Consider the following 25,349-nt stretch of genomic DNA (forward strand, 5'->3'; position numbering starts at 1 on the left):
TCTTAACAGCTATGCCAAAACCCAGCTAAGATCCCAAACATAGTCTTACGTAATATTATTCTTGTTTGTTTTTACTGCAAAGCGATTACTCATCAACTTGCAAACCTGTGGCCTGACACTAGTCAGATCGAGCAAAGGGGTGAGGGCATTAAAAATAGAAGGCTGGACTTAGTGAAAGTGTAGTAGGCACAGAATAAACCGCAGCTCGGCACCAAAAAACAAAAACACTCCAGATGACGCAGGCGATTGAAGTTAATCCTCTTAGATCAGAATCAGCAGTACTCTCTGTGTTAAAAAGCATTAAGAGGAGGCCTGGACCCAAAGTCTCCTGTGGGGAAGTTGGGGCTGCTCAGCAATATTGCCAGAAAAAGGACTTAACCCATGTCTAATTCTAGATCTGATGGGGTTTTGTGGTAAAATGCTGGTATTAAGCTTTAACCACAAAAAAAGTATTTTCGTAACCGATTACAAACTTTAATCTGGGGATTAACTTTTGGAATAAAATATGTTTGGAGGCGGTAATGACTGACTTCCAAACTAATGGGCAACAAATTAATCCTGGGAACTAAACACATGCAAAAAAGGTGACAAGCAAGGAGACAAGGAGTGTCAGGAGGTCAGAGAGAGAGTTACACAGAGCCGCAAGCACACTGGCAATGTTACAGCTGGCCTCTGAAATTAGTACATTTTAGCGACCAGATATGACAGGCCATTAGATTCCTCTGAAGAATCACTTGCAGAGCTGAGACTTTGACCATATGCAGTGTGATTCATTCACAAAGCCCAGACACAGACTCGCATTAGTGGATTTGTGGTTTTTCTCTAATGTAATCCAAATCTAAGTGGCACTATAACTAATGCAAAACATCAGCGACTGCACAAAAGTGCATCCTTCAAATCCCCCCTGACGGAGCGCATAAAAGCCGAAATCAGGATCTTTGGTTGTTCACAAAGAAGCTCCGTACTGGATGAAGATACAGCCCATTTATGCAACATATTGACCTCATTATATCATTTTCAAAACAATCCCGACAGCTGTGCACGAGGGCTCTTTGAAACCAACATGCTCACCGAGTAAAAATGTTATGATTATATTTAAAAAGAACTGCACGGACAACGGCGCTTCTTCTAGTGATGAGATATGAATCACTTTACTAACTGATGTGCAGTAGTGCAACATAAACAGGTTAAAAAATGTAAATGTCAAAAAAAAAAAGTGTGTCCACCAGAGGGCGAGTGTTGACGTTTTCCCTCTGCACCGGTCGGGACTAAACTGACATAAATCCATCCACATCCATATTCCCACTGTTGGATGACTTCTCCATCTGTTTTTCCATGTTCTGTCCTCACCTCTGCATCCTCATAACATGAATGCCATATTTTCATGAACAGGTGTCCAGGTTGTGACAGGTTTACAGCACCCCGAGACTGCCTTTCGAGCTTCAGCCCCTCACCCCAGCCTCCTCCTCATCCTCCTCTTTGAGCTGAAAATTGCAAATGGATGAAGCCACAGCTTGCAATCACGCTACCAGAGATTCATCACTCCTTTCCCCTACTTTTAATCACACCCTCACCGACTTCCCCATCATAAATTTTTTGCACACACGCGCCTATAAAAGTGATAATTAAGCCTAAAATGAATTTATTTCCCCATTAGGATTACAAATGAGGTGTCAGGTTGCCATTAAGGAACATTATGCAACTAAGAAGCTTTTTAAAAATAAAGAAAACAATAAAACTGTGACTAAAACGGTTTCAGTTGGAATCTGGAGTATACTGAAGACCACCCCTGAAATGACGTTTTCGAATCTTCTTGTCACCTGTAGCCTGCTTTCTCACCTAATCTCAATCTCCAGGGACAGACCGCCATCCAGCGCTGGTGTTTCAGCCCAGCTGTCTCTGGGGATTGTTCATTAATATGCCTTGTTTGCAGTCATGTCTTCACTGGGAAAACAATTCTGTTGGCCCATGTGGCTGCTCTGATGCTAATTAACACTGCGAATATTCATCACATTTAATACGACCACATGGTCCTTTCACAACAGGGCATTATGAATATTTTATCTTCATCCTTCTCTGTTATCCACCGATTGCTCAGAGAGCACCTTGGCAGAGGTGAGATGACGTCAGCGCTGAAACAAACTTTTTACCGCCTGAGCTGAGAAATCCTCAGCACCAAATTTAGGCTCCACTTTTGGAATGGCGTCATCTTAAAGTACACTTTAGATGATTTAAGTGGCCAATTGTTCATCCCGGTCGTCGCCTCTATCTTTATTTCTGCCTCTCTCCATTTTCCCCCTCATGCACTAATCTATTCTAGACAACAGTCAGTGATTCTTACTTGTAGCTCTTTGCAAGAGAGAAGTTGGACAGCAGAGCAAGAGTCGGCAAAAGTAATTAAATGCTGTCCCATGAGCCATCAAGTCCATGTAATGAAGAGCCGGCCACTGACGCGTCTACCACGCTCCCGTCTCCTCGTCCTCCTTCTCCTTTCTTCTAGTCGGCCTCTCCATCATCGGCAACGCCTCAGCCGGAACAAATTACCTTCCCCTTCTCGACGACCAATCGACTGTCGCCGCCGTTCCATTTGCCTGAGAGATGCTAATGGCATCATTTACCAGCTGCCAGTCAACTGCTCACCCGCCACTCACGCCTGTGTGGTAAAAACTGGAGATTGTCCTGGTAAGACTTTGGTGGGCAAAGTAACAATGCAGTAATCACAGAATAATGACCTCGCTGATAACTCCGTGAAAGCAATCAAAAAGTCGATCTCACACGGTGCTAATGGGGCCGTAAATGAAGAAGACTAAACATGCACGCTTGCTCGCATACAAAAGGAATGCATGCCAGCACGTGTTTGTGCAATAATTATCTGCGCATACAAGTTCATTCCTGTCAGATTTGGGGGTTTTTAAGTGAGTAGCAGAAAAAAAATTAATATATGGGATCATTCATTACATTTTTCCTCCCTGCAACGATGTCAGTAAATAATTATCTTCTTGAGAGCTGACCATGATGTCATTGAAAGTAAAACAATGCCACAGAGATGGACATTAAAAGATGCCCATTTCTTATTGCGCTGCCTGGAGAGGGGAGGTGGGTACAGTTTGGATTAAATTTAGAAGCTGATAAAAAGGCAGAGTTTAAAAATAAAGGAAAAATATAAATCTTTATGTGGCTGAAGATTTATAGGTAGAATACGACTTACGTCAAAGCTTTAAAACATCATGAAAAAAACATCAGTATCGATGATGCAAGCTGCCTAGTTTATTAAATCCATATTAAGACGAGCCTCCTTTGTAAATGCAGACAATGTTTCACTCTGGTTTCTGTTTCCGAAATCACAGTGACAGTAATCTTTGCCAACAATGCCAAATGTGCCGTTTCTTGCTCTAACTCAGCCCTGCAGCCTGTGCGAGAAGACGTTTGGGGAGCCACGACAAAACACAGATCTCTGTCTGACAGGAGTCAGACAGCACAAACACACTGGCACAGTGTTGTGCTTTAACTGCTTCGCACTGGTCTGGAGCACTGAAAGCTTGAGCTGAAACAACAACTGCATGCTAGCTGCTGTCAGTGGCATACATGTGCTGGTTACAGAGGGGACAACTGAAAGGAATTTCAGAGGATATATCTTTAAATATCAGTAATAATTATCATAACTGGGATGTTAATGTTCCCTTTGTGCAAAAGTCTCAAATCACCCCTCATATCTTTAAGTATGGAGGAGGTGATGAGAGAGTCTACAGCCATCTGTAAAACACGGTGGAGGCGCAGTCATGGTTTGAGGCTGCGTTTCAGTCAGTGGTGTTGGAGATCGAACACAGAAAAGTACCATCGGATTTTCCAACATGCAATACCACCTGGAAAGCCTTTGAATGGCAATGGTTTAATTTTTCAGCATGGCCCCTGACACACTGTCAGTGCAGTAAAAGCATACCTGCATAGAAAAGCTTTTGGACAGTACTGTATATAAGGAAAATATTGAGAAAATCACTGGAGTTACCTTAAACAAACTGCTTGGCAACACAGAACGACATGACAAAGACGAGGCAGTCACAGCGCCACTTCAGCATTTGGTTTTTCTTAGACTCTACTGACAAACTTTGTCGTGGCTCTATGTTAACTCTGCTGAGAGGATAAGGCGCTAGTCTCATCCATTAAAATTTCAATCGTGTATCAAACCCCCTACAGCTGACATGCAAGGAGTCATGATATCTGGGTATTTCAATGAAATAAAATAGAGTGGTGAGGGGTAAATGCAACTTTAAAAGCAGCTCCATTCTCTTTCAGTGAATGCCTCGGGGACCTATTTGACAGCATTACTGCACCACAGAGAAGCACACATACTGTACTGTAGGCAAAACACTTCTACACACTCCCAATGTGCACATTTAAAGTGCACATTCGCTGCTGTATTCCTCCTCTCCCAAGCATTACTCAGTAGGAGCGAGCACCACTAGCACACACAACAATTAGTTGAGTAATTAATGGAAATTCCTAATATTTCCATGTATCCACAAACCACATCTGAAGACCTTCCTTGCATCGGTTCTAGTCTTCCTTCCACATGAGTGAAGCTGTATGGGACACCGGCTGTTGCTGTTGGCTGCTGTTGTTGCCATATTTAGAGGGCTAGCAATGCATGCTGAGACAAACTGTCAGAGGAGCTCTTTTTCAACAACCAGCTCTGTGTGAGGCGCAGCACAGCCCATATGGATGACCGCAGAAGAGAGTCGCTTGGGAAATCGCCACTTACTGCAAGTCTATCAAGAAATGCTGATGAAAGCCGAGCGCTGACCTTGGCTTGTGTACAGCGTTGCATTAATGAGTGTTTTATTATGACAAAGTTGTTGCTGGAAATATGAACATTCTGCATTAATTGTCCCACAGGGGTGAGTAAATTGGCGGTGATTAACAATCTCATCAAGGACATAAAATCAGGTATTATTTCATTATATGAGGTAATGCATAAGGGGAGAAAAGGGCCTTAGAGCACTCGTTTATGCATGAATGCTGGGTAGACTGAAGTTGTCTGGAAAACTAAATCACACAGCTTCTCCTTAAATAATGCAACCAGCTCCTACTTAGGCCAGTTACAGGGCTTTTACACTAAAAGTGCAAGTTTGGCACTGTACAGAAAAGCATATGGAAGACGCTGCAGAAGCCATGCAACAGCAGTGATTTTCTACACACAGTGGGATCCAGACATTGTCAGGACGTAAAGTTTAATGCGCTTCACTTAATTTAGAACGGCGGTGGAAAAATTGATTTGTGCAAAACAGGCTTTATGCCATTACGTATGCAACCACTGTCTCCTGACGCGGCTTGAATAGAAATTCTCACCTGCTGCAGAAAATATCAAATAGAAGGAGGAGAGCAGAGAGCCAAAAAAAAAAAAAAAGAAGAACAATGTGAATCCTTGTGTGCATGATTTGCTCTTGCATATTTAGTCCAAAGTGGTAATTGCAATCATACATCTTGTCTTTTTGTTGTCGGCAGAGGAAAGTGAGGTATTGAAAAAACACCAGACAGAGAGAGATTCTGGGTTTGTCTCCTTTGCTCGCATACGAGTATCAATCCACAGACAGAGGAGGTGCTTTAAATTAATCACTGATTCAAGCTGTGTTAGATCAAAACTGGATTATTATACAATATTAATTACAGGGCCTTCAGCACGTATGCACAATAAGTCTCACCCACACACACACACAAAACCTTTGTAGAGACTTTTCTTGCAAGAACACTTTATATACTGCTGACTGCTGGGCACACACACACACACACACACACACACACACACACACACACACACACACACACACACACACACATAAATAAATGAAGAGATAGATAAATAACTGCATCAAAAGACAAGAAAACTTGAGTTTACTCATCTCTTCCCCTGCTGATTTTCAGTGTGTTGTTGTTGTGAAGATGAGACAAGACTATCTCTATCCTGACACAAAACAACAAAAACAGCAACAAAAAAAATGTTAGCTCTGCATCTCTGCCTGTGCAGCTCAGATGGTTTGATGCTAATGACTGAGGATCTCTCTGGTCTGATTAGTGAGCTTAGCTTTGGTGTTCTCAGTGTGAGTGGGCCAACGTTGCCTGACATCAGAGATACCCCCTCAGGAACACACACAGTCATGAAAAACTAATGTACTCATAAAAAAAAAGAACGAAATCCCAGCGCAGAAACACAGCTAAGCATCCACACCGTCCTCCTGCTACAAACTCAAACCATGTGGACAACAAAAGTACACACACACATCAAGCTAACGCAACCTCACGTGCTCTGTAGAAAGACTCAGACACAAATACGCCACTTTGCTGCGGCGCATTTACAAACACACATGTGTGCGCTCGCTTTCACGTGCACAAAAAAAACAACAAAAAACAATAAAGAAAACCTTATTAAGGGAGTGGGAGGTGAAGCAGCCAGGCAGAAAGATATAAATAGCCTGTCTGAATTCAACAATAGAGGTGGTGGTGGTGTAGGGGGAGAAAGGGGAGGGGTCAAGAGACACGACTAAGGAGGAGGAGGAGAGAGAAAGACAAAAAGAAATCGAGGGAAGGAAAGAGGAACGTAAACATCTGCAGATTTGCTGAGGTACGTAAAGCCAGCGTGCTATAACAAAGTGAGGAGGGGTCTCGCTGTGGGAGAGGAGAGGAGTGGGGGAGGTGCCCTTTCGCCATCAGACGTATCATTTCCATACAAAGCTGGACAGCAGCGGTCACGGTTGTTGGCATATGGATGGCGGCGTGTGCGAGCACTTTTCACCAACTGTCCCGAGCTGCTTTCTGGAATCCAAACATGGCACTCGCCCAAAGCCTTCGTCACCTGCACTCACAATTATTACTGTCACATCGCTTCTGACTGGACGCACCGGCACCCATTCAATTAATCAAGTATGCATGCATCTATGGGAACCTTCTGGCAAAGTGAAAGAAGTGTCCGCTTGCTAAAGAGCACAGTCAGAAATCATTTGCATTGATTTGCATTAAGCGGCCTTAGCTGATCTGCACCATTAAATAAAGCTGAAATAGTAGCTAAAAACCACACTTCTGTTCTAAAAAAGGGAGCGATTTATCAGGGTTGGGCTGATGAGAGGCTCTCTGAGCTGCAGTTACAGTACCAAGGGCTTTTGGGGATTGCTATGTGAATAATCCCACTTGGGATAGTCACTCTTCAACATGGCTGAACAAAGCAGATTATCTACTCTCCTCTATATCACCACAGGCAGGAACAGAAATGTCAAACACCAGTAAAAAAAACGAAGCTTTAGCTGAAGTGCTACCTTCACCACGCTCGAGGTCTCTTGTTCAGCTTACTGATCACCGATAACCAGACACATGGATTTCGTGATAGAGCTCGGCTTGTCACTTAGAGAATACAATCATCAACAGGGCTGAAACTGCAAATAAACATTTCCAGTATTGATTTAAAGTGAGACATGCAATGCTTTCGTTCTGAGAATTGATGACTTCAGAATGAAGCTCGATCCAGGACGCAGCTGGCATAAATCCTGGCCCTGGCAAGAAATACTCTGCTAAATCTAGAGTGGCTCAGTATTGCATGTTTATTTTAATTGCTCAAAAAAAATGACAGAAAATTGAAATGTAAACATATAAACAAGCATGATTTAAGGAGAATCCCACACTGACTGAGCGTATTTTCAAAAATATAGATGGACTTTTAATTGACTGTTTCATGCTGTGTGGGAGACATTTTTTTTTGAAGTGCTTAGAAATGTGCATTGGTTGTGGTTAAACCCTTTTACTTTAATCAGTCATTACCAAACTGGGTCACAGAGTAAGTCATGACCCTTGATTGTTGGACACAAATTTCAAACACGTGCCTCAAAATTCAGATTGATATCTCAGCGTGTTTACAAGTTACAGGAAACTGTTGTAGAAGACGGAGATTTTTCTTAATTAAACGAAAAAACAAAAACCGACTGGGGAAAAGGTACATTTCCCTGAAAGGGTCGTGTCAGGAAGGGCATCCAGCATAAACGTGTGCACAATCAAACATGCTGATCTATCCATTATGGCAACCACTTGTGAATAAAGAAGCAGCTGAAAGATGTTACTACTACTGATTTTATTTCTCTAGCGCCAAATCACAACAACAGTCACCTCAGGGCACTGTAAGGTAAAGACTCTACAATAATACAGAGAAACCCCGAACAATCAGATGATCCCCTATGAGCAAGCACTTGGTGAGAGTGGGAAGGAAAAACTCCCTTTTAACAGGAAGAAACCTCCAGGAGAACCAGCCCATGGGAGGGGCCGCCATCTGCAGGGACCAATTGGGAGTTAGGGGAGGGTAGTTGGGATAACATGTGAAAGTCTGAAGAGGGAGAACTACATCCTACATATAGCATTGGTGTACATTAGCACCAAAAAAAAGGCAACAAATCCTACCATTTAAGAGACTTCAAAAACCGTGGATGACTTTAAGAAACTATCTAAATAGTTCTCGATTTAACTTCAGTTAGTCAGCATATTAATCTCACTGATTAATCATTTCAGCTTTAACCTCAGCAGCGTATAGTTCACCCGACGGCTAAGATGCTATCCATCATCACAATCACAGGGTGAGCAGCATAACATGTGACAGCAATCCTCTCTGCACTGTGTCCCAAACAAATAAAATCAGGTACTGGCAGTACTGCACAGACGCCTGCTCTACAGTCTGGGGCCGACCTCGCTCTAATCCTGTGTCAAACCCCTCTGGCTAAAACACTGGTTGAAGCTCATCCAAGGCTGAGAGAGACAGTGTGGAGTAGAGGAGAGCAGTAGTAGTGGCATTGAATTCCTCTGGTGACAAACAGTGGGTGTTGGTAATGTGGAGTAATCCCATTCACAACAACAAAACCCAACCCCCAACACACACACACACTCACTCACACAGATGATGCCTGGAGTCTAATGGGGGGGTAGGTGAACAGGGAAATGTGCGCATAGAGTGTAAGTAGCTGTGGGTGTGTGCTCATAAAACAGATTATATTTGTGTGACCGAGTCTGTGTCTGTCTAATGAAAAGGATGCGATCCGGGTCCCGGTCTAACCGGTTTACGCCTCGCCGAGTCTACATGACCCCATCTGTCCCTCCCCTTTTCTCTGCCGCTCTGCCCCGTCCCATCTTCTCCATCTACGCCTGCCTTTTTCTACTCCTTTCCTCAATCTCTCCATCCTCCGCCTCCTCCTCCGCATCCAGGCAACACCACAAACAGTCCCTCTTCCTCCCTTACTACCACCTCCCCTCGCCCCATCCGTCCATGCTAATTGCAAACCAGCCTCTCTTTCTCATTCTCATTTCCATTCTTAGTACTTACATGTCACCTCCATGGTTCCAAGCGTGGTGTGATACTCTCCACAGTGGCTGACGAATCCTCGTGCTTTTGCCAGGAAAAGGGAGTTTTTAGAGCTCAGCGAGAGAGGGATGGACGGAAGGACGGACGGAGGGAGCAGATGGCTCCTCGGAAGAGCAGTCAAGCTGACTGTGGACAGTTAGCTTTAGCGTTAGCCACAATAAGGGGAGACTTGTCTGTCAACACAGCTTGTGTACCACCTCCAGGTTGCCTTTTCTGTTTTTCCTTTTCGAATCTGTTTATCCTATTAAATCAGCTTTCCTGCTTCACTTGCTGTTTCAGCATGTTCTCTTTAATTTAAAAAAAAAAAAAAAACTGCCTTCTTCCTCTTCATAAAACTTTACCCATCTCAATTCTACTATATTTTTGCATGCCTCTGTATTTGCCTTCCTCCCTCCCTCTGTGACTCTAAGAGCATCAGCCAGGCTGCTCTGCTTCGCTTAGGTTGATCTCGGGGCTTATGCCCTGATTGGACACACGCCACGATCAGAGACACCAATCGTGGTGCAGCAAGTGGATCACATGATAAGAGTGTGTGTGTGTGTGTGTGTCTGAGAGCAGTTTGGACGAAGAGGGAGGGAGGAAAGGATAAGAGATGGGGAGAAGGAGGAGGAGGGGTTTTGTGAGTGGAAGCAAGCCGCTACATCACTGAGGGATTTTTTTTTTCCAAGAGCCTGAGCAGAGAGAGCGAGAGATGAAGGTGTTTTTTTTCCCACTCCTGTGGAGAAGAGGAGGAAGAGGAGAGGCGCACAGCACAGACGTTTGGATGAAGGCACGACAGGCAGCTGTACAAGACACAGTCTCTGATAGATGCTGTCGCACACACAAACGCAAGCGTGCACGCACGCAGCACAGTGGCTCCATCTTACCGACACAGAGCCAGAGTAGTGCAGCACAGCAGAGGTAATTGAACAGCGGTTGCTATGGAAACAGGGGAAACGGTTGCTGACGGTCGGCGCTGTGCCCTGGGAGCATCAGACTTGCCTCTATTAAACATACATACATCATGTACTCACAGCACACACGCCTTTATGCTCTCATGTTTTGTCTTTTTTTTTGAACATTCAAAAAACCAACAAGGCAGAATGTACAGCTGCTGTGCGGTGGTGCTGTGTGCATGGGCTTAACCGCCATAGTGTTTTAAGCTTCTTTTAAGCCTTGTGCCTTTGTCTTAAATGAGCTTAAATTCACATAAGAGTGTGTGTGTGTGTGTGTGTGTGTGTGTGTACTGGGCAGATGCTCCATCAAGCGTGAAGATGCAGCCACTGAAAGAGCCATCAAGATTTACTCACGCACTTCACATCCAAACGTAGACAAAACCTGAGCAAGGATTTTTTTTTCCCAACAAGTATTCAGCACTTCAGAAAGCTGACTGCTTGGCAAATGTAGAACCTACAGGAACATCTAGCCATATGGGAACCTTATTCTAAAGTGGACGCCCTCAGAATTACACTTGACACATGGAATTATCCACCCACGCATCCATGCGTCCTCTCCAAAGAGGATATACCCTCCTATATGCTGTGTGCACACTTGGAGCCGCGGCACACATCTACACACTATAGGTTGTTTCAAGAGAGTGTACCTGGGCTTGACTGTCTGCTATTCACTTATTTATTTGTGAAAATCATTCCTTCATAGCCGATAAAGACAGACGGCAACAAAGACTGATAATCTGCATCCATATACTCCACATCACTCGGCAGAGCTGCATGTGAGAAAGCAAATGTCTGACTCATTCACACGGCATTAAATGGTCTTTACGCCGTGAGCTGCCTCGTACACAAAGTTCATGCAATGCCTCATTACGTCCATGAGAAAATAGCGCAGGTAGCCAGTGGCCATTATGTTTCCTGCCTCCTGCACTCTCTGCAAGAAAGCAGCTGAATTAAAGCAGGACATAGCTACAAAATTAGTCTCTGGCCTTCTCCAAACAATACATTTTCTTGTTCCTTTACTCTTCATTTAAAGAAATTCTCCTACTCTTACTCCCTAAAAACACAGGCAATAATAAAAAAAGACATTTTCCAAATGCTAATACCATGCCTCTTTGTAATTGGCTGAATTACTGCAGATCTCTTGGTGTTAATGATCAGCGGGCTCATGTACTGAGACGTTTGTCAGAGAGATACGTTTAAAGCATTCGAAAGGCTTTTTATGACTTTAAATGTTAATTTTTTTGTGATTTGTATTTTTCTTTATTGCCTTTTAGCGATATATTGGATAAACTGCTTCCACAAAATTGTTTCGTTCTTGTTCAAAGTAGTATCACGTTCTGATTTTAAACCGAGCACGTTGAGACTTTGCATTTAAAAGGATCTGAGCTTTCCCAGTGTGAATTTTCCTCTTCTCTATCCTTTTGCTTCAGCTACAGATAAAAACAAAAAACTAGATTGTTGTTTACCAAATTAGGTAGAAATGACAACTTTTAAATATCATCCGGTGGGGTGGATGTCTCAAGGCTTCCTTTTAAGGTCATAGGGGATATAAGCAGAGGATGCAAGCGCTGACCTCCACATGCCCCATTTAGCTGATACACAGCCCTTGAGACCAAATGGTTTTACTATCAACAGCTACTGCTGAATTTCAAAGTCACGCGCAATGAAAGACGAGGCTGGGGAGGTAAGCATCTTCTGTCTCTATCAGTTGAAACCGATTCTAGCTTCAAGTGAACGATGTGAAGGGAAGGGGACTGGGTAACAGGATCACTAGCCAGTTGAGGTGTTGCAATAAGTGTCAATTAGGAGATTATTCCATCACTCTGTGTCTATTATTAAATAAAGCCCAAGTTTCAGTCCATTAGACAATCAGGTGACATAACAAATCTCTTGTGTAACGCTGAAAATCACTCATTTTCCATTCGGTTGTGGATGGAAAACAACAGCAGAACAATCACGCTGTCAAATTAACTGGAGATAAAAACACAGCTGCTGGTGAGCACATCAATCGACTGTAGGTGGCTTTAGCATTTGTTCGACTGCTAAAAAGAAGACAAGGTTTGTATTGTCTCGACCTCAACACGGTGTCTTCCTAAAGCCTCTCGCAGTGGATCAAAACAAGTCTGGAAACAAAACCAATACGTTTTCCATATCACTTCTCATTTCTTCTGTGAAAGTTGAGCGTGAGATTTTTATTCGCAATTTTCCATCTGAACACCGAGTTACATTTGCGCTGACACTGAGATCGGGTTATGAAACTCCCACTGCCGTCTTCCATCATTTGACTCTGCGACGAAACACCTGAAGATGATGCAATTATTCATGCACACCAACTCCATTCAAATTCAACCAAAAACAAACTTTGAAGATTTATTTTGGGGCTGCTTGAGGTCTGAGTTGACGGTTTGAGTGTCACCATTATGCAGCACATTGTGTGTCTCCTTACGGTAGAGTGAACCACACAGCTTCTACCCTCTGAGCTGGAATAAGGGCTGGTTTCTTCAGTGGAGAAGCTCGTGCCGGTTCGGCGTTTGACATTGTAACATAATCGTAACTTCTTTGATAAATTAGGGAAAAGACACAGAGCATCTGCTGTCTGCTACAACTGATGCCCAATTGACTTCACAACATACAATATCTGTCATAAACACCTCATTACCAACACCGTCTGGCCATGCCCCTACATAAATTTCCCGCGTGAGCTGATTCAACATTAGCCAGCTAACAGGAAGTATGTCATCTTCATCCAAACTCCACTGAGCACCAAATGAAGATGTAGGGGCTTTATATGGGGCTCTGCCAACAGAGAAAGCTAATGTTTTATACCAGAACCAGAGCAGAACAATGCAGGAAAAATATTCCAACATGTGTACAAGCTTCCTTTCTAAATCTGCGGCGTCTTGTTTGAGAGGAAATTTGCACTGTGAAATCACACCTTTCACATCCGTCACATCTTTCAGCCCTTTGTGTCTAACTTTTATTTTACATATTATGAGAAATAAACGCATCTTAGCAACATTTACCGGCAGTCGGATGCACAGCCTCCTTGTGTTCTCAGTTTTGCACTGGCTACTATCATCAGCCCCCACTTCACAGGACCTCAGGGGGTCTAGAAAGGATATATGGCATTAATAGTTCACTGATATACTCTGAAGCCAGACCACTCAAGGCCTTATAGATGAGGAGGAACTGAAATTGAATCCTAAATTTAATCAGAAGCCCATGCAACGACATCAGACCTGGCGTGATATGAGAGCTATACGAGGTCTTAGTGAGCAGCCTTGCTGCAGAATATTGAACCGAGTGTAACTGGGTAAATGTTGGAATAACGAGTATCACAAGAGCATGGATAACCGTACAACTGCAGCATTTAGGTTTGTCATTTGTAAGTGGTGCGTTAAGTTTTGTAAGATGCTCCTTACACCAGATTTCCTCTGATTTAAATGAAGAAATCCACTTCTTAATCCCAGTAGAAAAATACTGGCGACGGCCTCCTAATAGGCACACCTGTGGTATCAGTTTCAAAATCCTATATCATCTGGTTCTAGAGAATCGCATTCACAAGGTTTTCAGAAAACTTGAGTGCTGACCTGGAGGTCAAGGTCATTGAGATTCAAACTCGTCTGAGATTTTTAGTAGAGGCATCTAGGGTATCAATTTGAAGCTCCTATGTCGCCTCTTTTTTGACTTATTGTATTCACAAACTTAGGCGACAATCCTCCATCAGCCTTTTAGTGCCTGAGGGGTAATAAACTAAAAAGGGTCTCCATGCTTAATGAATAAACAGCATTATTTTTGCAGTAATGATGAAATATACAACCACACTTACTTGCTTTTTCCAGCTGTGACACATCTATGTGGAAAGCTGAGTACAAAACCAAAATCTAGGCCCAATAATATTCATGAATACTGTGATGTTTTGTCTTCATCTCAACCTTCCTGCTCCCTCAAAAAAAAAGAAAAAAGAAAAAGAACAGACACACACACGCACGCAGCATACCTTGTTGAAATCTTCACTTGTGGCTCTCATCTCCTTCCAGGTCTTGTTGAGCAGCTGGATGCAGATACAGAAGAATTCTTCAAAAGCGCGATCGTGGGTGAAGAACATGGGGTGGAAGTCATGGCAGTTTTCACTGGCTGTGGACAGAAAAGATACAGATTCTTAAGTCCAGAGGAGATAGCATAGACGCAGCTCTAATCTGACTAAACCCAAATAATGCTGCATTTAACTAATGAAAACAAAGCTCAGAAACATGACATATATCCTCACTGCTGCTTGCAAAAAAACCCCCACATGGCAGTTTAATGAGGTTTGAAAACATGGACATCTTTTATATACAGTCTGTATGTGTGCTAAAATTATTTTTGTGCGGCTCTTCTGGGCAACCACTGTGACACCTTGCCTAAACTTTTGTGAATTCAGATGAATTTTTACTGCTGCAACATGTCTGGTTTTACCATGTCAGTTTCAAAACTGCATTTAAAAATGAAAATCTTGTCAAAAAACTGTCAACGACCTATGACAGGGTTATCATCTTACATCATGGGCCACATACAGACCACTTTGATCTTAAGTGTGCCGGACTGGAGCAGTGAAACTATATGATAAATGGAAAAAGTGCTGATAGTTCACTGCCCAGACTATCCTTGCAATTATGAAATATGAGGTTTTTAATAACGGACAGAAAAAGCCTTTTTAAAATTCTAAAATAACTGAAAAAAAACTAAACGAAACAAAACAAAAACAGACATTTCTATAGTAGCTAACACAGGCACTTATGTATCATTGTTTATCTATTACTTTATTACTCTGGTGTAGTATGACTTTCAATGGTGGAGAAGGGACTTCATTAGTAGGAAAAGCTATAAAACATTATAAACATCTCTGAACTCCTCAAATATTCCCGGGCCGTATGTTTGACACCTAGGAGCACAGCTACTGGAGAGGTAAAAGACAGAGAACCCGAGCTGCAGAGACAGCTCCAAACCACATCGCAATGATGTTTGTTAACTATGTATCCAAAGTTTTGTGTAACTGTTTATGGTTTTACTTGACCCCGCTAGCCGTTGGCCCAGTTTCCACTCTTTATGCTAAGCTACGCTAACTAGCAGGCGGCTCAGGCAACATGATGCCTGGCAAACAGCTTGTTTTGTGCAAATACCACAAGAGCGAATCATCTTACATTAGTCTGGATATTTTGTTTGTAACTGTGACTTCTGGTACCACTGAACTCATCATTAGATTTATAAAAATTTAAAAAAGCGTGATCCTGTTAGTTAACACATAGCCTCAGCACAACAAATGCCAAAGGATTAGCCAGTTGGTGAGCAAAAGTCCATTTATTTTAATCCAAATGCTCCTTTTAATTAAGGAATGTGGCCTGAAGCTCGAGGCGAGACACCTGACAGAAGCACACTGGGACAGGCATCCCACACAAACAACCACTGCAAGTAAACATCACTTAGCTAGAAACATTACAAATAAAATCATACACTAAGAGCTGCTGAAAGGTTCTGCTTTACACTGACAGATGTGTCTGATGATCACAGAGACGCTTAAGTGTGAAAGCAGAATCATCAGGTTTGTATATATTAAAGAACCACCTTGAAAATAATGTAATTTTCCACTAGCGACGAAATATTATGAAATATGACACACGGTTCATTAGAGAAAATCTAAGAAGCCTGATAGGGATTGTCTGCTTCAGCGTTACAGACGTGGCAGGAAGTTGATGTGTTTATAAGGTTATTTCATTAAGAAAAAAAAAGAAAAACACTAGGGAGAAACAGATGCAGTTTCCCAATGAAGCAAACCGCGTGTTATTGAAAATTTCGCCACTCATCAACTTCAAACACAAAAATGTCCCTCAGAGGCAAACTGTGACCTGCAAACGGCTCCAACTGGACTACGTCGAGACTTTCCATTTTCCAAAGCCAGAGGTGGTTTGTTTTTTATTAGCGGCGCACTGAAGCATTTCAATCCTCACCATTTGTGCGAGAGCATGTACGAAATAAGAATGAGAGGGAAGAGAGAAAGCCGAGGCTCTTGAGTGCCCAAACCGCATTAACCAAGAGCTACAATAACAAGGCTTGACATTCATTTGAACTAAATTCGTCTCCCTCTCGTCTTGCTGAGATGAGTGGCGGCCCTGAGCCAAAGGTTGGTTCATTTAAAGAGTTTCAGAATGGAGCAGCGGGAGCACTCGCCCACCACGAGCAGCCATGAAATTGGATGGAAGGGGTCAGGCTGCAATTGAAACTTCACAGTATAATGAGTGATGCCCTCAGCCCACGGGCACAGTGACCAGAGCCTTGATTTGAAGCGATAGATGCGAGATTAAGGGGAGGGCGAGGGGGGAATCCGGGGAGATGTGTTACCCGTGCCAGTAGTTAATCAGGAAGCTAATAGAGGTGAGCCAAAACAGATGCTGACTACCTGCTTAGTCTACAGTCTTTCTCTCGGGGACAGGGGGAAAAAAAAGAGGAAAGAGATTTAAAAAAAAAAAGAAAAGGACAGATAACAAAAACTCCCTCAATAATCAAGTACAACCCCCTCCCCCTTTTTTTTTAAAATCTGGCAGGTACAAGGTGTCAGGAAGGCTGAAGTTTGAAGTGACCTCTGAGCTAAATGGGTTGTTTATTGATAGGACCAACAGAGCCCCAAGGTGGCAAGGTGAGGGGAATTACATGTCAAGGTTTATTCTGGAGATACAGACAGCGAGCTCTCTGGTGTGATGCTGCAGAAATTTCTCCATCTCTGGGTTTTGTAAAGCGTGCTGAGTCGAGGGTGGTTTTATTACCTCCAGAAGCACCGACGCTAAGGGGGGAAAGTAAAACATGGCACTGTGCGGATGGCTCCAAATGGTTCCCAAACAGCGCCGTTATCCAAATGGTTACAGAATGCGGATGGTTGAATACAAACACGCTTAGCTTAGAGTAAGTGGGAGAAATCAAAACATCAAAATGTGCGCTTTAAGATGCCGACGTTAGGAACGAGCCTTAAATGGTTCTCGTGCGACTGTAGCAGAGAAATGGCTGCGATCCTTAGTGCGTTCATTCAAATTTAAATTCATCATGTTTACATATAGATGCTGTTTTCAGCTTTTTGATGTTTGAGTTTTTTTACTGCAGAGTGCTGCAGTTCATATGGAGGGAAATGCTGAACAATTTAGTACTTCCCTTTTTTCAGCAAGCTGAAATGCCACTGAATCATTCTCAGCACTGCACAAAGGCACTTAAAATTATCCACCTGAATGGAGCTGGAACTGTGTGAGTGCAAAGTCTTGTTGCCATGATTAGGTAACTAGAGCTTTAAGCCTTGCTAGCCTTAACCAACCTTTGTGTTTTTTTTCCCTAACCAGAGCGGCGGTTTAGCATTTTTCTGAGTGACACTATAAACACAATAATGAAATGAAAATAGAGTCGGAATAAAACTGTATTGCTCATTATTCTGACTTGAGGGGCTGTGCAGCTGAAATTGATGTACAGTAGTATTTAGCTTCTTGTTACTGCTCATCTCAAATCATGCACACGACCTCGGTTTGAAGCTGACAGACATCATGCTGTGTGCATGCCAAGAGGAATCCATTAGAAAACGTCTTTCAGTGCACAGGCTGGCATTACTGACCTGACATTAAGGAGTACTGGTGAATGGAGCTACCTCTTAAAAATGTCCTTCTAAAAGGGGAGACCTGCAGAGTCACGCAATAAACTTTTAATTGAAATTTAGATGCTGAGAATACTCTAAGGTATTTTACTGAGAGACTTATTGTTTTTAGCTGGAATACGATCAGCTGTATTCATAAAAAAAAAAATACTGTAAAGACTGAAATTGTTATTTTATGTCATATAAGATCCATGTTTTAATCACATAAAATACTGCCTTGCACTGAGCAGCTAAAACAAATAAAACAACAGCTGCACCTGAAATCAGAGACAGCAGTGAATGGAAATGATTTAAGGAGGAGAGGACGGCTTATTTCAGTTTGACTTTTGACAGCAAACAGACTGGATCAAGCCTCCAGTTTTGAAAAGTGAAGCCAATGTCAAAATCTGCATTCATTCAAATGGCCAGAAGGGGGCGACTCTTCTGGTTGCAATCTAATTGTATAGAAGTTTATAAGTAAATGATCCAATTTTTCACTTGAATTACGGCTCCACTAAACATTTTCTTACTGAGTTTAATGTCTCAATTGCTGGTTTCAGCTCTTTTTTAATAAAGCATGAGATTCATTTTCCATAATTTTGTCCCATTTTGAGTCAAATAGACCATTAAAGGGTGACTCATCCACTCGTTGCTGTTTCAATAAAGCAATAGGATGATGGTCAAAATGCACACGTTCAGGGTTAAATTCAACCCCACAATTAAAAATAAAAAAGTAAAACAAATAAATAAATAAAATCAATCAAGTCCAGACCATTACAACAACAACAACTTCCTACTTAAGAGTTCATCTGTATTCTACCAAAAAAACTGATCTTTGGTCTTTTTCCATTAAGAAAGTTGTGTGTCTGTGTTTTAAAACTACATTACACCATGAGTTTATATTTTGATGACTTTATGAAGACTCACATCATTGAACACACACCCAGATACTGAACTCTGCTTGCAGCTGGCTAAAAACAGTCTGAAACAGCAGGGTGGCCGTGAACTCGTACTCAGTTAAAGTCACAATTTATGACTCTTTCTGGCCAAGCATATGGGTCCACAGCAGACATTTGGAGTGATATTATAACCCAGCTCTAATGAGTATTCTTTGTCCTGTGTGTGTTTCATCCATCTGCATATACAGATGTTCAGTGCCTGTACCACTCAGAGTAAGTAACAGGACACTATAATGGCTCATTTAAATTATGCTTGACCATATGGTCACATTGGTCAGCAGAACATTGGTTCAATACTTTTTTCATTATCCGTCAACACAAAATGATGAAAGAGCATCTTTGGTGGTACAAATAGTTGCCTTTGTAGTGACTGATGCCTGTTTCTTCCTGCTTGGTGCTTTGCAAACAATTCTATGCTCTGTTTCAATCACTGCCCGTTAATCTATTTTTTCCAGGTCACTGAAATCCCGAAGATGTGTAAAGAGAACCAGAAGCTCAGTGACATGGTAGCTCATCTGGCTCGTGAACCATTTAACTCACGTTTGACCAATACACAATTAATAATTATTGTAAAAATGTCCATAAAACAACAAATATGACTTCAACGTTGAATGAAGACCCTTTACATAATCAGTGTATCAGTTTGATTCAATTCTGACCAAAACTGTAGGAGAAGCAACGATTCTTAAGAACTGTGGTGGTACAGACAGACACCCTGACGTTGTCCAAGCTCATCAGTCCTTCAGCCAGATGAGCTAAAAACACCCATCACTGGCTAAATGTAGGTCTTCAAATTATTATAAAAGCTGAAGGACAGAAACATCTGGCATGCAGATAATGATCCAAAACAAAAAGCCATTGCTGTGAAGAACCAGAGAGGAAAAACAAGAAGTTCTGCAACTTACGATGAGGCCCCTATAACAGCTTTGATCTCATTCAGATTAATGAAGAGACAGCGACAACTGACAGCCAAAAAATACAAGAAAGATCTGAAGGTATAAATTTAGCTTTCAAGTTAGAATAGAAAAAAGAAGCAAACCAAAACAAAGCACATAAACAAGAATCCAACAAAACAGCACGATACAAATAGAGACCGCACAGACTGGTTTGTGGAAGCCTCCGGTTTGGCAAACCAGTCTGCCTGCTTAGCACAAAGAGCTTACAGTTGTATAGGTGCACTGGACCGACACATACCTGCTAATTAGTGCTAAATCTAAATAAGTATAGAATTTCACCTACTGTAAAAAACTGGAGCACAGACTTCTCGGACAGTCTGTTATTTCCAGTAAATGCACAGCAAGCCATTTATTTAGATAACCGCATGAAAAATTCACCAGCACCCTAAACACTTTTTTTTAGTCATGAGGTTCAGTTCAGCGACTCCAATTAGTGGAGGAGAAACTTAGCAGACAGCTAATATCTGCAGATACCTGCGTCTGCATCCACCGGCCACTAAAAAGATGCATAACCATTAAAAATGTAAACGAGTGAGTTATTAAAAGAAATTCATGCCCATGCAGCTGTCACAAAGGAGGGAGATACTGGCTACAGAGACAAGTTTGGGTTTTTTTTCTGTACCAGGCTGAAAACATGTTTATTTCTGCTGTAAGACTTGGCATTTTCACATCTCTGGCCCTTTGAGGAACTGCACTTTTTGACACTTGAGCTTCGCAGGCTGCCACTTGTTCCTGACACGTTTTTGCTACATTGTTTTGCTACGTGTAGAAAAACGATCTTCAACAGCTCTTTTTAAATCATCTATACCGATTGCAATAAAATAAGAAGCAGACTGCTGGTGCTGTAGGAGGAAGTGTAGGCTTTTTGAATGAATTTTTAAAAGAATGTTGATATTTTTATAGTCCTTTTCACCAAAGGGAGAGCAATATTATAAAATATTGGAAACTTTATAATTCAGAATCACAACTCGAAGGCGTATGTGAACTTTTTTTTTTTTTTTTAACACTGCTTCAGTAGCTCATGATCATGGCCTGACTGATAGGATGTGAAAGTTCTGTCAGCAGAGAGGAGTTCAAAGCCATTGGCTGCAGACTAAATTAGACACATCGGTACAGTGATGTTCCACGACATCAACAAATTTAATCATGAAGACGAGGCCACTCAGGGGGCTCAGGCAGTTCTCCTCTCCTTTCATCCATCTTCTGGGACGTGGGCCGCTTTCAAGGGTCACTGTCACGTTCCTGAAGTGGACGTGTGTGCGCGCGTGCGTTTGCGCGCGTACGCCGCCGTCACTCGTCATGTTATCCATTCGACGTGATCGCTCCGAGGACTAGGTAACATCGGCTGAAAGCTAATTACTCAACTGGCGACCAAACAGATGAGTCGTGGACATGAGGGAGGTGACTAAGCATGTGCCTCAACAGAATGAGCGCACATCTCTATGCATGTGTGAGAGGAAGACAGAGGCTGAATGCCATCCTGACATCTGTCAAGGTCTGCTGTGTATTTGTTTGTGTGCATGCGTGTCTGTGAGCGCGCACGAAGCAAGCACAACAACTCTCAGAGTCACCTTGCAGCTATGCCACATGATGAATACACAGCGAAAAGTGTCATCCCCACTCTAATTACAATACCAGCATGGCCTCATGTCCAACTGTGATGAGGGGAGAGCGTATGTGTGTGTGTCCAGCGAGCAGCGTCAGCATCATCTTTCTGATCCAGTCACTGTTTGCGTTGAGTGTACAGGATGCCAAAGCAGCAGGTACACAGAGATGCAAACCGCAGCTGGCTGCATGACTTAGCAGGCTGACTGTGTATTTCTACAGCACAGTGTCACTAAACCGACATAAGTAATGGATATCAGCTTAAAATAAACATATCAAAGCTAACCTATATGCATCAAAGCGAAATCTGTTCACTAGTGTTTCTACTAATATACTGGATCTAAGGGGAGAGAGCTTTTGTAGATCCATCTAGCACATCTTATGTGCTAGACTGCTACAAGAATTCAGCAGGGATTTTAATGATCCTACGAGCCTATTAAGACCCTGCCAAATGTTATAGGGTAAGTGTGTCCCTTTCAAATACACGGTCAATGAGATTTTGAGGCTGGAGTCTATGTGAAATAACAATAAAAACTTTACAATATCTAGGCCAGACCAGCAAGGCTCTGGATCTGCTCTGATTAAAGTATCTCAATCATGAAACTAATGATCATTAAATAAGGATGCCAGCAGAAAGGGGGTCGCTGGTCCAAGGCTCTGCTTAGGAATGCAAGATAAAAAAATAAAAAAAAAGAGGCAGTGCAAGAGATGCAAGACAATAATGGGAAACCATTTATTCAAAATATTAAATTAGTTTTATTTGGAATCTCCTAACAACAACTGTGCCATTATAGGGAGGGACGCAGATTAGGGAGGGACGCAGATTAGATAGGGATGAAAAACAGGGAAAAGTCGGAGCCTCGAAATTCTGGGGCTTTCATTTGCATAACAAAACCACTTTAGCATGTGGTGTTGCTCACAATGGTCAAGAAGCATTAGAGGACAGGGGAAGAGCAAAGGATAGGAGGGTAACAGATGGAGAGAAAGGAAAATGAGACGGAGGGAGGCATGTAGTAAATCCATCAGTGCTGTGGACTGAGACAGAAATCCAACAAATTTCGCAGCATCTGCTCGCACAGATTTCCTTTCTCAGCTACAATGAGGCTCGCATCCAGCTGTGAGTTTTGTGAGTCTGCTGTGCCTGGGTTGCAATTATTAAAGGTACTAAACACAACTTATATCTTAATATGCCAAATATGGGGGCTAAACCATGCACTCTATTACGCCTCGTGCCAGATTCTTCTGAAGGAATATCTCAGATGGCGTGAGTCATGCTTACGTAAACAAACACACAATCTGTCTGCGACGGTCCAAATGCAAAAAACAGAATTGTTTGTTAATCATTACAAAACAACAGAAAATGATCCAGCTTACAGGCACATATGTGTTTGTGCATTAGTGCGGTATGCACGCAAACACAGCCTGCACGAGTGAACGAAACATATTCATACACAGGTACTGTGCATCAACTAAAAATAATAGACTCATAAGGATGTAGCTGCGTCAGGTGCAAACGATGACGTGCATTTTCCCTTTTAATGTGGGAATGCTCTCACTTTTTGGAAAGGAACAAATGCTGTGTAACGCCCCAGGCATGCAGGCCAAGAGACCCGGCAGTGGCCATCTGGCAATCAGCGGTCATGAAAGAAAAAGATGTATTCCCCAATTGGTTTCATTGATTGCTAAAGCCCCATTTACCCACCGGTCACTAAGGAAAAAAGGTTTATTCCCCAACTGGTTGACAACTGGTTGCTGGCAGTCACTAGTGTGAAAATGATCGCAAGGCTCTGCACTGAAAACCGCCCCACGATTGTTTCAGTTAGAGTAGGTTGCATGAAAGACATCAACTGGTCTGCAAACACTTGCAAACTACTCACCAAGCGGTAGAAAACCTGTGAAACCTGTGTCACAAACTGGAAAGAGAGAACTTTTACTTTTACTTTGAAGCCAAATTGTCTCAGTTTACAGGTTGTGTTGCACTTTTTCATGTTTCACTACAGCTCAGGGAATAAATGCCAAATATTTGCAGACAAGCCGCATCTTCCATGCAAACTACAACTAGCTATCAACCACAATTTAACCTCCAATCACAGAAATTGCCTCTTTTGAATATTTGATTGCACTGAAAATTCATTATTGGTGGAATTTTGGATTTGATCTCATTTTATATCCTATAGCAAAGAAACGTGCATTTACACTATAGTCACATCGTCCTTCATTTTAACAGCACAGAAAACTTTGTCCCGTTTGTAACTCTCAGCTTCCAAAGCAGCTATCTTTTTGTGCTTTTACAACTATATAAAGACGCTAGACCTCAGCGGTTTTGTATTGTCTGATTTCACCCTCGACAGCCTGCCAGTAAGAGGTCTTTTGGGGAAACAGATTGTTGAGAGCATGGTTTGCTGGTAAATTACATCCAAGGACCTCCAAGAGCAAAAAACATACAAGCAAAATTTAGACCGGCAGCACTTGCATAGGCAGGCTTATGTTTCATCCACTGAGCCACTTTAGTATATCACGACATGCTGAGAACTGACAGGGGACGGGAGTTTCTGGAAAATGCCAATGATGCTCAAAAATTGAGATTCTCAAGCACCCATCTGTCAAGTTTGTTGTTGTTTGTGCTCTCAAATTTACAATCAGTTTACTGGTGTATGCCTGAGGCTATGAAGTGGAAAACCCTGAAGAATGCTATCCTCCCCCCAGTTAACACAAGCCTGCAACTGACAACTGTGAGAAGTGGCTGCTGACTGCCAAATAGATGCTCATGTCGTGACTCGAGGGATACTTGGGATTCTGCGCTTGGCCTTTACATCCTTCTGCCATCATCTCCTTTGCTCCTGATTCACTGAGGGAGAATTACAAAGGAGGTGGCTTGCAGCGGTAGCTGTGATTTGACGATCAGCTTCCATGTCAATGCGCAGCTAACACTTAATGTTTGTACACTTTAATATTTGTTGTTGGAGAAATTGTTGAATTTGGAAAATGCCTCACCGAATCAGAAGTGTGATTAATGCTATCAAAAGTGAAATGACTCGAAATCGATTACTTCCGAAATCCTCACTCTCTGTAGCCTCGGTGAGGTGGATGTTACTGCAGCTGCATGTGCTTGGGCTCATGCTGGGCTACAAGTTTTAGGTTGGAAAACATAATCCAAAAGTCTCAAATCAATCCTGCAGAGCAAACTGTGCTGCTAGGCACTAAAAAATATCCCAGCATTAGGAAATCTCAAGAATATCAGAAACATTTTATGATGAAAATAAATACCTTGCGAGCTGAGTCACGGATACTTCAAGGACCGTTTACCGGTGGCAAGTTTGAGCTTATTCTTGTTTGATATGATTTTTTGAAATAGCGACATACGTTTGTGAACACTGATGAATATTTGCCGCAACTTTATTGCTCTTATGCTGCGTCGGCCTCCCCACAGCGTGTGACATACGAGCAGGAGGTAGAATTTCATCCCTGAGCAATGCGTCCTCCGTGCTTGTTTTACTGTTTTATGCACCACATGGTGTGTAATGCACGTTCGTCCCTCAGATGTGCTCATGGATAGAAATTAGTTAAGGTACAGATAGCAAAGATAGCAACTACAGACACTAATGTGCCATAGAAAACAATCAGAAACCATGAAGTCATAATGAAATACATTTTAAAGCTGTGAAGCTGTTTCTTTCCATTTGAAACGAACTGATTAAAAAGCCTGAGGATGTGAGATATGATATTTGTGGCTGCCATTTACTCTTCTGCATGAGTGTATGGCTGCATGTCCCAACATGAATATCCATTTCGCAGCTGGGAGTGTGTGTAAAAACCACATCTCACTGGCACACTGTGGGCCGGTCCAAACACATAGCAGCCTTT

At 42.4% G+C, this 25,349-nt stretch overlaps 1 protein-coding gene across 6 annotated transcripts in view; it reads right to left on the reverse strand.

Moving 5' to 3' along the window:
• Positions 1–25,349, reverse strand: part of elmo1 (engulfment and cell motility 1 (ced-12 homolog, C. elegans)) — a 99,605-nt gene that overhangs the window by 12,893 nt on the left and 61,363 nt on the right. For 5 of the 6 annotated variants that reach the window (XM_019350795.2, XM_019350797.2, XM_019350796.2 and 2 more), the window contains one exon: positions 14,321–14,457. In XM_019350795.2, the coding sequence (XP_019206340.1) occupies positions 14,321–14,457 (137 nt within the window). Of the gene's footprint in view, positions 1–9,346; positions 9,811–14,320; positions 14,458–25,349 lie in introns of those variants that run through there. The other variant, XM_013270678.3, reaches the window with a different exon arrangement.

This window comes from Oreochromis niloticus, linkage group LG22, assembly GCF_001858045.2.
Source record: "Oreochromis niloticus isolate F11D_XX linkage group LG22, O_niloticus_UMD_NMBU, whole genome shotgun sequence".
NCBI classification, from domain to species: Eukaryota; Metazoa; Chordata; class Actinopteri; order Cichliformes; family Cichlidae; genus Oreochromis; species Oreochromis niloticus.